This window comes from Gekko japonicus, unplaced genomic scaffold, assembly GCF_001447785.1.
Source record: "Gekko japonicus isolate JY-2015 unplaced genomic scaffold, Gekko_japonicus_V1.1 scaffold75, whole genome shotgun sequence".
In the NCBI taxonomy this organism is placed as follows: Eukaryota; Metazoa; Chordata; class Lepidosauria; order Squamata; family Gekkonidae; genus Gekko; species Gekko japonicus.
This window is the reverse complement of record NW_015173124.1, coordinates 169,743-183,492: the sequence shown is the minus strand read 5'-3', so window position 1 is coordinate 183,492 and position 13,750 is coordinate 169,743. Positions and strand designations below refer to the sequence as shown.

At 45.0% G+C, this 13,750-nt stretch overlaps 1 protein-coding gene across 1 annotated transcript in view; it reads left to right on the top strand.

Moving 5' to 3' along the window:
* Positions 1–1,794: 1,794 nt before the first annotated feature.
* Positions 1,795–13,750, top strand: part of LOC107119467 (vitamin D3 hydroxylase-associated protein-like) — a 49,343-nt gene continuing 37,387 nt past the window's right edge. The window contains exons 1-5 of the mRNA XM_015421945.1: positions 1,795–2,025; positions 5,719–5,832; positions 8,110–8,253; positions 9,256–9,389; positions 12,184–12,390. Coding sequence (XP_015277431.1) covers positions 1,795–2,025; positions 5,719–5,832; positions 8,110–8,253; positions 9,256–9,389; positions 12,184–12,390 — 830 coding nt within the window. The remainder of the gene's footprint in view (positions 2,026–5,718; positions 5,833–8,109; positions 8,254–9,255; positions 9,390–12,183; positions 12,391–13,750) is intronic.

Genomic DNA, 13,750 nt, shown 5'->3' with positions numbered 1-13,750 from the left:
AAGCTGGCTTGAAGAGCTTACATGGTGATAAACTACTGCTGGGAAAAAATTGGCAAGTCTTTCCTCATAGCAAAATTCTGTAAAATAATCAAGAAAAAACAGATAACTTTTGGAGATGATAAAAACTGGCTACCAGAGATCCAGGAGGGTGGCAAACTGAGAAGCAAAGCAATTGCTACAGGACAACCATGATGTTCTGGGTCCTGCTTTGGTTATAGAGGAGAGGACGAAGTGGCCATTCAAGTAACCTTTACCTTTGTAGGGATTTTTAAGATGGGTGAACTGAATTTTTCTTTGCTAAACATAGTTAGCTGTAAGTGATATTTGTATTGTGTTTATTTGTGCCCAGCGCGTTGAGGTGTTTTCCTTTTCAAATTGATAAAATAAATATTTTAGTTTCTTCACAAGGCACTTAATGGGGTGCTCTGTAACAGAATGTGAGCAAGGACGGTAATGAAGGATGTTCCTCTTTATTTAAATATAGTAAAAGCTTCTGAACTTTAAAATACCTATATTTCACCCAGTTTACACCTTCCTGATGCTAACAATCCGTAGACACAAAGGATACAGAGTTCCTTGGGTTTGGTAGTAGGGTAATAAGGAAATTGGGGGGGGGGTACTGTTACCCCAGCTAGTTTTGTTACCTGGTTTGCAGAGAAATGTACACATCAAAGAGACAGAGGAGCTTTCAGAGGAAGATTTCCATATTGGGACATGCTGGAATGCTGAGAATTCTGATACTTACCTGGGGGGGGGGGCTAGGCTTGCCAAGTCAAGCACGCGATGTGCACGTCACCCGGAAGTGCCGCGACCACGCCGGGCACGCTGGGGATGGGGCCACGGTCATCCGAGTGAAAACTCTATGGTTTTCCCTTGGATGGCCGTGGCCCCGCCCCCAGCGTGGTCGCGTCACTTCCAGGTGATGGGGTTGCGGCGCACGCACTCCCGGAGCAGCGCTGGAGTCCCCCGCTCCAGCGCCGATCCGACTTGGGAACCCTTGGGTGGGGGCAGAAGAGACAGATGGTCTGTTTCTGCAACCTCCAGGGTCCATATTTTTGGCAAGCTCCTATGATCATATGTGTGTCCCCTTCAGGACTACCCATAGACTCAGGAAAAATGCTTCGGGGGACCTTGGGGTAGTTTTAGAGGTGAGGGTGCCTGTGAATGCCGATGTAACAGGCTTCCCCTCTGATGTAGGGTATACCAGTAGGGTCCCATTACAGCCTGTGGGAGTGTCCGATATGGGCAGTTTAATAGACATACTTGTTTCTGAGAGATGCAGGCAAGCATTTGCTTCTTAGAAAGACAGGGAAGCATAAAAGATCTAAAATGGCTGTGGTTTGGTCAATAGAAAAAAGCCTAGAAAATACAGGAAGAGTTCAGAAAAATGCACAGCTGTTTTTTGTTCCTGAGAGGAGGGGTAGTACTACTTCGTAAGGGAAGTTGGCAGTAGTCCTGGAACACATGCCGCTTCATTGAACAGTTTCTTCCCTCCTCTGGGTTGCAGGCCAGAGCACAGGGGCCATGGTCTGCACCTATGCTCTCTAGCAAATTATTCTGTAACACACTAGCACTCATTCCTTGCTGCTGTGGACTCTTCTGACTGTGAATACTGATTTTTGAAATAATTCCTAAGCTATCTAGAAATGGACAAGTCTTCAGAATAAGGTTCAGAACATGAGTGTGGTGCGCAAAAGCTATCTTGATGGGATAAAACTAGTCAGTCTTCACTCTGCCTTCCTGTTACCTTTCAGGCTCCCAAAACATTCTGTGCAGGGCTGATCTTTTTCCAGAATGCAGCAAGAGGCTTTCATTGTGGTCCATGAATGGTTGAAGCAGCTGTGGCCTGAGGCCGAAATTGATTGTCATGTTGTCCTAGCCTTGACCTGTGGCTCAGCTGCAGCCTTTTTGGCACTCAAGTGGGTGAGCCAGAAGAGGATCAAAAAACAAATACAGGATGCATGTAAAAAGAGAGGACATGGCTTGGAAAAAATGGAAAAAGCTGTCCAGAAGTTTAAACAACAGGTATACCATCTCAAATGTGTGAAGGAGAAATTATTGTGATCAGGCCCATCCAGTCCAATACTCTGTCACACAGTGGTCCCTCTCAGAGGGGCTGTTCCCTGGGGCACTCAAGGAAGTGATGGCTCGCCCTCTCTTGAAAAAACCATCCCTGGACCCAACCGAATTGGCCAACTGTTGGCCGGTGTCCAATTTGCCCTATTTGGGCAAATGTATTGAGAGGGCAGTGGTGATACAGCTACAGAGTTTGCTGGGGGATGCTTCAGTCTTAGATCCCTTCCAGTCTGGCTTTCTCCCGGGTCATGGGACAGAGACGGCATTGGTCGCCCTGACTGATGACCTCCGAAGGCATCTGGATCGAGGTGGTGTGGCGGCACTGTTGTTGCTCAATCTGTCGGCCGTAATTGATACGGTTGCCCAGTTGCTGGCTCACCGCCTTGCTGATGCCAGGATTCAGGGGCTGGCTCTTCAATGGTTTGCCTCTTTTCTCCAAGGTTGGGGACAAAGGGTGGCGATAGGGGACCAGTGGTCCTGGAGGCACCCTCTTGATTGTGAGGTGCCTCAGGGGGCAGTACTGTCCCCAATGTTGTTTAACATCTACATGTGCCCCCTTGCCCAGATTGCCCGGAGGTATGGGCTTGGGTGTCACCAATATGCGGATGACACCCAGCTCTATCTGATGCTGGCCGGCTGGTCAAACTCCGACCCAGATGACCTTCAACGGGCGCTGCAAGCTGTGGCTGGTTGGCTTAGACTAAGTCGGCTGAAACTAAACCCAGTGAAGATGGAGGTCCTGGGCCTAGGTCGGTTCAGTTCAGGCTGCTGATGGGTCTCACTAAGCAGGACCACATCTGGCCTGTGCTGAAGACGCTGCACTGGCTGCCAATAGCGTACCGGGTTCACTTCAAAGCACTGGTTCTTACCTTTAAAGCTCTTTATGGTCAGGGTCCAGCATACCAAAGGACCGCCTTTCCCCATATGTTCCCCCAAGTGCACTACAGTCGGGGGGCCAACATCTTCTGACTACCCCAGGCCTCTTCTGACTACCCCAGGCCTCAGGGACGTCAAATTCGCTGAGACTAGGGCCAGGACCTTTTCGGTGGCAGCTCCTACTTGGTGGAATGAACTCCCGGAGGAGATCCAGGCCCTGCGGGATCTTGCACAGTTCCACAGGGCCTGCAAGATGGAGCTCTTTGAGTAGGAGCCGCCGCTACTGTTCCACCAATGCACCACCGCCGAAAATTGACGGAGGCACCATAAGGGTACAAGCGGGCCCTAGGAAGAAGACTGGTTATCTGCCATTTTGGAACTTACGTCGTTGGTCTGGATCCACCTTACCAGAACCCATCTTGGAATTGGGAACATCAGAGCACCAGCACTTTGTTGTATGATTGTTATGTTTTTATTTGGTTTTAATTGTTTTAATTATGGCTTTTGCCCCAATTGTTAGCTGCCCTGAGCCTTAGGAGAGGGCGGGATATAAATTAAATTATAAATACATAAATAAATAAATAAAAAATACAAGGTGCCATCAGGAGGTCCAGCAGTGGGGCCAGGACACTAGAAGCCCTCCTACTCTTGCCCCCCCTCCCAAGCACCAAGAATACAGAGCATCACTTGCCCCAGACTGAGAGTTCCTATCTATACCTTGTGGCTAATAGCCACTGATGGACCTCTGCTCCATATGTTTATCTAATTCCCTCTTGAAGCCATCCATGCTTGTAGCTACCACCACCTCTTTTGGCAGTGAATTCCATGTATCAATCACTCTTTGGGTGAAGAAGTACTTCCTTTTATCTGTTCTAACCCAACTGCTCAGCGATTTCATTGAGTACCCATGAGTTCTTGTATTGTGAGAAAGGGAGAAAAGTACATCTTTCTCTACCCGTTCTATCCCATGCATAATCTTGTAAACCTCGATCATGTTACTCCTCAGTCATTGTTTCTCCAAGCTAAAGAGCCCCAAGCGGTTTAACCTTTCTTCATAGGGAAGGTGTTCCAACTCTTTTATCATTCCAGTTGCCCTTTTCTGCACTTTTCCAATGCTATGATATCCTTTTTGAGGTGGTGGTGACCAGAACTGGACACAGTACTCCAAATGAGGTCGTACCATCGACTTATACCGGGGCATTATGATACTGACTGATTCATTTTCAATTCCCTTCCTAATAATCCCGAGCATAGTGTTGGCCTTTTTTATTGCAGTTGCACCCTGTCTCGACATTTTCAGTGAGTCATCTACTACAACTCCAAGATCTCTCTCTTGGTCGGTCGCTGCCAGTTAGGACCCCATCAACGTGTATTTATAGTTAGGATTTTTGGACCCAATGTGCATCACTTTGCACTTGGCCACACTGAACCCCATTTGCCCCATTGATGCCCACTTGCCCATCCTCGACAGATCCCTTTGGAGTGCCTCACAATCCTCCCTGGTTCTCACCACCCTGAACAACTTTGTGTCATCTGCAAATTTAGCCACTTCACTGCTTACTCCCAACTCCAAATCATTAATGAACAAGTTAAAAAGCAGTGGACCAAGTACTGATCCCTGTGGTACCCCACTGCTTACCACCCTCCACTTAGAAAATTGCCCATTAATACTCACTCTCTATTTCCTATTAATTAGCCAGTTTTTGACCCACAAGAGGACTTGTCCTTTTATCCCATGATTATTAAGCTTACTTAGGAGCCTGTGATGAGGAACTTTATCAAAAGCTTTCTCGAAGTCACGGTCAACAACATCTATTGGGTCCCCCTTGTCCACATGTTCGTTCACTCCCTCAAAGAACACTAACGGGTTAGTGAGACAAGATCTAAGAACATAAGAATATAAGAGAAGCCAATGTTGGATCAAGCCACTGGCCCATTACAGAACAACACTCTGTCATATAGTGGCCAAAAATACCAGGTGCCATCAGGAGGTCCAGTAGTGGGGCCAGGACACTAGAAGCCCTGTCCCCAAGCACCAAGAATAACGTGCATCGCTAGCCCCAGACTGAGAGTTCCTATACCTTGTGGCTAATAGCCACTGAGAGACCTCTGCTTCATATGTTCATCCAATTCCCTCTTGAAGCCATCCATGCTTGTAGCTGCCATCACCTCCTGTGGGAGGGCTTCCAGTGTCCTGGCCCCACTGCTAGACCTCCTGGTATTTTTGACCACTGTGTGACAGAGTGTTGGACTGGATGGGCCATTTGCCTGATCCTTCATTGGCTTCTCTTATGTTATTAAGTACTTGGTTTGCCTTTCTGCTAACCCAGAGAACCTCTGTCTTGTCAGGATTAAGGTTCACCTTGTTCACTCTCATCCAGCCCATTACTGACTCCAAGCACCAGTTCAGAAATCAATAGCATCCTTGGAATTAAGGTGGAAGACAAAGGGAGAACAGGGTATCCTCCGCATTTTAGTAATGTTTCAGCCCATACCTCCTGATGACCTCTCCCAGTGGCTTCATATTCAATAGCCTGGAGATTATGGAACCCTGTGGAGCCCCACAGAAATGAAACCCTCTACTGCTTTACTTATGCCTAATCAAGCTGTGTAAAGTTTTGAAGTAGCTGCCTTTCCTTCTTGCCATTCATAATCCAGGTGGGCTGTAAATGAAATGCTGATTTGGGGTCAAGGGTAGTTCAGTGTTTTGTAAATGAATGGTGCCATCTAATCTCAGAGTTATTATGCCACACGCTGTCTTTACAGAATCCCAGTGTACAAGTGGCTCACATCCTTTCTCTGCCTCTGGTTGAGTTGACTGAGAAGCTGAGGGAAGAGTCTCTGTCTCCAGAGAGCGTCCTTTATGCCTACATGGGGAAGGTAAGAAGAATGAAATCTAATTTGTTAAATTGTCTATCCAGAAGGTAGATTAGACATAAAAATGCAATTTTCTGCTGTATAAATATATTAAGAAAATCTGACTGGGCTCTTTTTGTAGCAGGAACTCCTTTGCATATTAGGCCACACACCCCTAATGTAGCCAATCCTCCAAGAGCTTTACAGAGCTCTTCTTACAGGGGCTACTGCCAGCTCTTGGAGGATTGGCTACATTAGGGGTGTGTCGCTTAATATGCAAATGAGTACCTGCTACAAAAGGAGCCCTGCAAGTATTGTGTGCATGTTTATTTCCCCTAATTTAGTGCAATTTCTTTCCAGAATAAGAACATAAGAGAAGCCAATGTTGGATCAGGCCAAAGGCCCATTCCAGTCCGACACTCTGTCACACTGTGGCCAAAAATACCAGGTGCCATCAGGAGGTCCAGCAGTGGGGCCAGGACACTAGAAGCACTCCCACTGTCGCCCCCCCCCCAAGCACCAAGAATACAGAGCATCACTTGCCCCAGATTGAGAGTTCCTATCTATACCTTGTGGCTAATAGCCACTGAGAGACCTCTGCTCCATATGTTTATCCAATTCCCTCTTGAAGCCATCCATGCTTGTAGCTGCCGCCACCACCTCCTGTGGCAGTGAATTCCATGTGTTAATCACTCTTTGGGTGAAGAAGTACTTACTTGTATCTGTTCTAACCCGACTGCTCAGCGATTTCATGGAATGCCCATGAGTTCTTGTACTGTGAGAAAGGGAGAAAAGTACTTCTTTCTCTACCTGCTCTATCCCATGTATAATCTTATAAACCTCGATCATGTCACCCCTCAGGTGTCGTTTCTCCAAGCCAAAGAGCCCCAAGGGGTTTAACCTTTCTTCATAGGGAAAGTGTTCCAACCCTTTGATCATTCTATGAGAATGAGGAATATTTGATTGGCATCAAGCTTCCCTACATATATCCTAGTGGGTTGCCAGATCATTCACTTCTCCAGTTTACACTTATTGCTTCTCTTAGAGAAGGATCCTTCACAACCCAACTCCGACTCCTTTACAGAGCTTTTTATATAGTGGAAATGGGAGGGACAAGGACAAGTTCAAACATATATCAGGTTCAAACATATATCAGGTCCTGGAAGAAACCGGTATTTTTATATTAAACTGCATATTAATTTACTTTTGATTGTATACAAGTAGGGTTAAGTGTGTCAACCAACACTCTTGAAATCTGTGCATAAAAATAACAGAGTGAATTCAAAAAGGGGTAGAAATGGACAAAAATCAGTCGCTGAGAGGAAAGTGCACAGAAAACACTTGTTGCCATTGCAAATGCCTCTGCATTGTCAGTGGCAACAAATGCCAAATGAAGAATTGCTAGCTTCGAGTCCAGTAGAGACCAACAAGACTTTCCAGGTATAAGCTTTCGAGAGCCAAAGCTCCCTTTGTCACCTTATACCCCTCCCAAATCTTGTTGGTCTCTAAGGTTCTGCCGGGCTCAAATCTAACTGTTCCAACACGGCTACCCTCTGAAACAGAGAAACCCCATTGTGTGGATGCTACCTGGGGCAGTCCATAATAATGTCATGTTTTAAGGCTTTAAAAAAATTATCTCCCGCCTGTGCCTCACTTTAAAAATTACCCAGTTGACCTCTGTCACAATTTTGTTACTGCCTTTCTGGATGGCCTCCTTTATGAGTGGTCCCACTATGGCATGAATTCTATTTGTCCTGTGAGTCTGAGGTCCTGAGCTACTCTATGAAAAAACAAAAGAGATGCAAAATGCTGTAACAAAAAGATGCCCCTAGAGTTCATTGGGCTCCAGTGCACAGTAGGGGAAGGCTTAAATGCCTTGCTGTGCACCATGGTCTTGGTCTGACTTGTGTCCCTGCACACCTGGGAACTGAATCTCCAGCAGGAATGCAACATACATTTGATTGAAAGTCCTTGTGGCAAACTGTGGTGCAGCCTGAGGACTTTGTAAGGTGTAGTTGTTTCTTTAGAAAGCTGGTGAAACCTGTTTTGATCCCATGGGTTTATGGAATAGGTTGAAACTTTGCTGGCTGGGCTTTTGTTGCCTATTTTGCTAGATTTCTTTTGCTAGATTTTTTTGCCTACTGTTTTAATTGTTGTTGTAGTATTCTAAGACTCTATAGTTTGCAAGCTGTTTTGTGCTTTAAAAAAACCAACAACCCAGGATATAAATATTTAAAATAAACTTAAGTCCTACTTCTACGGCTAATTCATTCTCCATCTTTTTCAATGCCTTTCTTTAAGGCTTTAACAGTAAACCAGGAGGTCAACTGTGTGCGCCATTTTATTCCAGAATGTGAACAGCACCTTCAGAAACTGAAAAGGCATGCTGAAAAGGGCTTACTGTACGGTGTACCTGTGAGCATCAAGGACCATATTGGCTACAAGGTGATCCTGTTTCTAGGGATAACAGTGATTGTCTAGAGTAGGTGCAAGACTGCTATAGTAAAATGACTAATGGCCAGTACAACAACAGTCATGCATGTGGTGCAGTCCTTTCACTGGACTACTGTCTGAGGCAACAAATTTGGAGCATGCCTAGGACAGTTATAATTCGACCTCGCAGAACAGAGCACAAACCCATTAACTATGATATGGAAATATATACTTGAATTAATTAATGATGAAGAGACAAAAGCAAATAGGCTTTATTTCATTCGCTTTTAAGCATGGGCAGTTCAACTCTCTTTTTTTACCACCCTATGCAGTACTAGCATGGCATGGAAGGAAGGATGTTTCCCCCCACTGCTTCTGCCCAGCTCTAAAGTGGCCCATGTTTCCTCCCCCCTTGTGGCACCCTAGCTACCACTAGCTTTGGAGAGTCTGTGTAGCCTGCTGGAAACTAGTGATGGCAGTAGCACCAGTGAGGAAGGAATGAACCTCTCCTCCCATGCTACTCCAAGGTGGTCTGCAGCCTCCCTTGGACCTGATCCAGGAGGTGATGACAGACACAAGGCATGCCTATTACCTCCTCCTAGGTAGTGGCCCCTCCCCAGGGCTTGTTTTCAGGGGGAATGTGCCAGAACGGAGTTCTGGAACCTCTTTGACAAAATTCTTTTAAAAAATATTTTTAAAGTTCATGAGTTTTCAGTATACAGATTGAAAACTTCATTTCCTTCTTGAGAGTTCCAGCACTTCTTTTTCAAAAAAAAGCCCTGCCCCTGCCTATACAGTGCCCCAAGTGCCTGCTCGAGTAGTAAACTGGTTCTGATTTAAAGAGAACCATGTTAGGAACTCTTGGTAGAAAATACCCTTTTGAAGCAGAGCAGGAGATATTGGATGTGCAGAAATACAGAGTTGGTTTTCAATGTTCTTTTTGCTTTTCCTGAATGATTCTCTAGCAGTTCAATAACAAGATATCCAGCATCTAACGAGTGTCTTGATTCCTAGGGCCATTTATCAACATGTGGCTTTACTGTGTCACTCGGTATTCTAGAAGAAGAGGACAGTGTGTTAGTCAAGGTGTTGAAGAGACAGGGAGCAAATCCATTTGTAATCACCAATGTCCCCCAGTCCTTAATGACGTAAGTTACCATAATGTTACCTATGGTCCTTTCCTTTGCTGGTAAAGATTGACCTTATGCAGTGTGGCTTTTTTTGTTTTTTTAACTAACCAGGTTTGCATTAGTTTTGCATTGATTAGATAATGTCAGATCAGAAACATACTTTTTACTGATAGATATGAGGTTACTGGTCTGAAGAGAGGCTAAATAGATTCTAAGGTATGCATGGATTCCAGCCACACATTATTTCTCAGTCAGTTCCTGTCCTGTTACTGTGATCTGTACAGCTATATGAGATGGCTGTCTGTTTTTCCCCTGACCTTTCTTCAAGGGATTCAGGATAGTACATGTGGTCCTTCCCACTGCAACATCCCTGTGAGGTAGGTCACTCACTGAGCTTTATGGCAGCATAGAGATGTGAACATGGGTCTTCCCAGTCCTAGGCCAGCACTCTAACCAATATGGAGGATTGCCTCCATATTGTGTTTGGGAGTTGCAGTGGAGCAGCTTCCTTTGTTCTCTCCCCCCCCAAAAAAAAACCCACATGAGTTATCTGCCTTTTATCTTCCTTACAATTAGGCTATTCAGAGGTGCTCACAAGACAGGTTTTTGACTATCATTATGGTTCCCATGTAATACCTCAAAGAATGCTCCTGCCCATTAACAGCACTGTAGCAGTGACAAGAATATATCCCTTGAGAAAACTCTTTTTCTGCTTCCGCTGTGTATATCTTGGCATTGAAGAGCATTATCAAGTGCCCTCAGCACAGCACAGCGGTCTCAACTGAGTGCATTGCCATGAAGCCTCTTCTCTCTCTCCACCCCCCATCTATCTTGAGACCACTGACAAATTTCTGCCTACAAGTCACGAGGGGCCAAGAAAAAGAGAAAGTAGCACCCCAAAAAATTGAGAGCTACTTTCTGTGTTATTGTGTACTAGGAGTAAGGCCTGTTGTGAGAAGAAATAAAACGAGCTCTAGAAAGAGGGTCCAGGTGAGTGTCCTGGCTGTGACTGGTGGGGCGGCGGAGGGAAGGGGAAAATACAGGAAGATGAGCCATGTTTATTTCCTTCTGCTTAGGCAGGGCTGTCTCAAGTCATTTTGCTGCCCCAAGTGGGTAGTATAGGAGGAGAGCCATATCGTAACAGGTATGGTTCCCTCCACCCCTGACTTATGTTGATTTGGGGCTATGCCATGGCAGCTAAGGTAGAAAAGCATCACCTCCTATGCCATGTTTTCTGGATTCCATGGGTCTGGAAAGCGCTTCTGTATCCAGTTACAGAGTTGCCAACTCTGGGTTGGGAAATACCCATAGATTTGAGGGGCAGAGCCTGGGGAGGGCAGGGTTTGGGGTGGGGAGGGACCTTAGCAGGGTATAATGCCATAGAGTCAACTGCCCAAACCAGCCATTGTCTCCAGGAGAACTGATCTTGGTCATCTGGAGATCAGTTGTAATAGCTGGTGCTGCCTGGAGGTTGGCAATACTTAGTTGAGGGGCAGGTTTGTTGGAGGACTTCAGTGAGCTAGACTGCCATAGAGCTCCCCCTCCAAAGCAACCATTTTCTCCATGGGGACTGATCTTTGTAGTCTGGACTCTGGAGATCAATTGTAATTCAGGGAGATGTCCAGGCCTTCCTTTTCCCCCAACTCCTGTTAACAGTTTAACTGATTAACACTTCAAATGACTCCCTGCTAATGCCCCACAACCTCTTGGGACTCTCAACTTGGGAGTTGTAGTTCTAATTCCTTTTGCTGTGGTTGCAGTAAGGCCAGCTAAGAACTACAACTCCCAAGCAATACTCCCTCTAAGATGTGGAGTCTTATGAGCAAAATTCTTTTGTTCAAAAGAAAGGCAATGGGCATTTTAATGAATAAATATAAATAGCCCCATGTCATACAACTCCCAAGCAATACTCCCTCTAAGATGTGGAGTCTTATGAGCAAAATTATTTTGTTCAAAAGAAAGGCAATGGGCATTTTAATGAATAAATATAAATAGCCCCATGTCATTTTGTGCCTAGAGAGCAAGACGTAGCTGACATTGTCCTTATCATAGCAGTATAATTTTGTACCAGATCAGACTGAATTATGATTCTGGTCATGTTTTGCCTTCTCTGGTGCTCTTTGGAAAGTCTCAGCATCTTGGGCAGTCTGAGGTTGTTTTGCACAGACCTTTGTACATGTACACGGCCAGCATTCTTAGAAAGGGAACACCTATGTATGTAGCATCCAATCCAGTGATCTGGAACACTGCTTTTCTAATGATCATGTGGACAGAGTCTATGTACACGTAGTCGGAGGGTGCTGTGCCCACATGAGGGGAACATATGTAGGGCAGGGGGAAGCCACTGCACTCACTCCCCTTCATTCTCCACATTTATTTATTTAATTCATTCGTATCCTGCCTTTCTCTCTAATGGGGACCCAAGGCAGTTTACAGTGTTCTCTCCTCCCTTTTATCCTCACAACCCTGTGAGGTGAGTTAGACTGAGAGGGTGTGACTGGCCCAAGGTCACCCAGCAAACTCTCATGGCACAAGTGGGGATTTGAACCTGAGCCTCCCAGATGTTCGTTCTCCACTCTTCACCACTTTGCCACGCTGGCTCTCCACATGTATTAGCCTCGTGCGCACATACATTGGGTTTGTGAGGTTTGTAGAAATAACTCATTTTTAAGCATCTTTACTCTTACTGTTCAGTGGGCTTTGATTTCTAGTTAAGCGTGCTTAGGATTGCATCTTAAGAAAGGAATTGTTTGCTTTTTGCTACATATAAACAGGAGAAATAATAACTAACCACATTTTTGTTGTCTTGTAGCTATGACTGCAGCAACCCAATTTTTGGCCAGACAGCGAACCCTCTCAACCATAGGAAAAGCCCTGGTGGCTCCTCTGGAGGGGAAGGGGCTCTGATTGCAGGAGGAGGGTCCATCCTGGGCTTTGGGACTGATGTGGGTGGAAGTATCCGCTTGCCTTCCAGCTTTTGTGGTCTTTGTGGGCTGAAGCCAACAGGAAGTAGGCTGAGGTATGTACTTAGATTCTTATCTACGGTGTATCTGATGATGTGGGCTCAGACTCATGAACATTTATGCCACACTAAATGTGTCATTCTTTAAGGGAACACAAAACTCTTCTTTAGGCTGTAGCAGACTAACATGGCTACTCTGACATCCTTTGCTAACCATAAAAAATCTCCTAGAGTTCCAAGCAAACAACCATGACTTGATTAGGGGAAGAAATGAAATGTCTTTCCTGGTAACTTTAAAACCCTGGCAATGAAGATATCTAATTACTAATTAGATTACTAGTTTGAGAGCCTTTGTAACTTTTGTGCAGGTAATGCATTGCACATGACCCAGATAATGTTCATCCAACAAATGCATTTCCTGTTGTAAGGAAGTTACAGTTCAAGAATTCAAACAGCATAACTGACAGGAAGAGAAAATGTGATTCTTTTGCCATCCACTCAGAGCCAAACTAAACAAGAGTGGTTAGGATCTCCTTTGAAGATTGGAGAAGGGTTACTGGGTTATGAGCTCATCCCTTTACCTAGTGCTTGGGACACATTTCAGGCTATACATTGGCTGTCTTTTCAGAATTACTAAAAAAACAACCTGGGATCACAGTTTGTATTACAGAAAATACAAACAAACACTGTGATATGCTGGCTAACACATTTAGTAAAAGATTTTACAATCAATATATAAATCTTATGTCACGTTATAGAGAAGTACTCCACTCCACCTTATAATATTACAAAGAGAAGTCCATCCTCCTGATGTTACATCCTCATGATGTTACTACGAGCACCCAGATGTAAGCTCATTTCATCAAAGTCTTCCTCAGGAGTATTCCTATTGGCTTCAAAGTTATCAGCCTCTTGTTACAATTCAGTGTTTATATTGGGAGCAAGTCAGTCCTTAACCTCTTCTCTAAACAGATGCAAAAGCCTTCTGAATTTGGCTGGCAAAATGCTCTCTGCAAACCTCGGGAGTATTTTATTTTCTTCAAAATTATCATCCTGGAATAAATGTTTAGTAAAATGTTTTAATAAATGTGTTAGCCAGCATATCACAGTGTTTGTTTGTTTGTATTTTCTCAGAATTAGTGCCTCTTAATAAAAAAATAGGATGGGTTAGGCTTCTCTGCAGGGGTCATTTCGTAGAAAAAGAGGTGGAGGAGCTCATTAGCATAACTCATTAGCATAACTTATTTGCATATGCCACACCCCCTGATATCACCGGAAGTGTGTCAGAAGGCAACATCCACCACTCAGGCTCCACTGGACTGTTTTGGATTGCTAGCTATTGGGGGGGGGGGCGTGCAGATCTGTCCTCACAGAGGAGGGAGGGCTTGTACCTGAATAACACTTGGTCTTAAAGGTG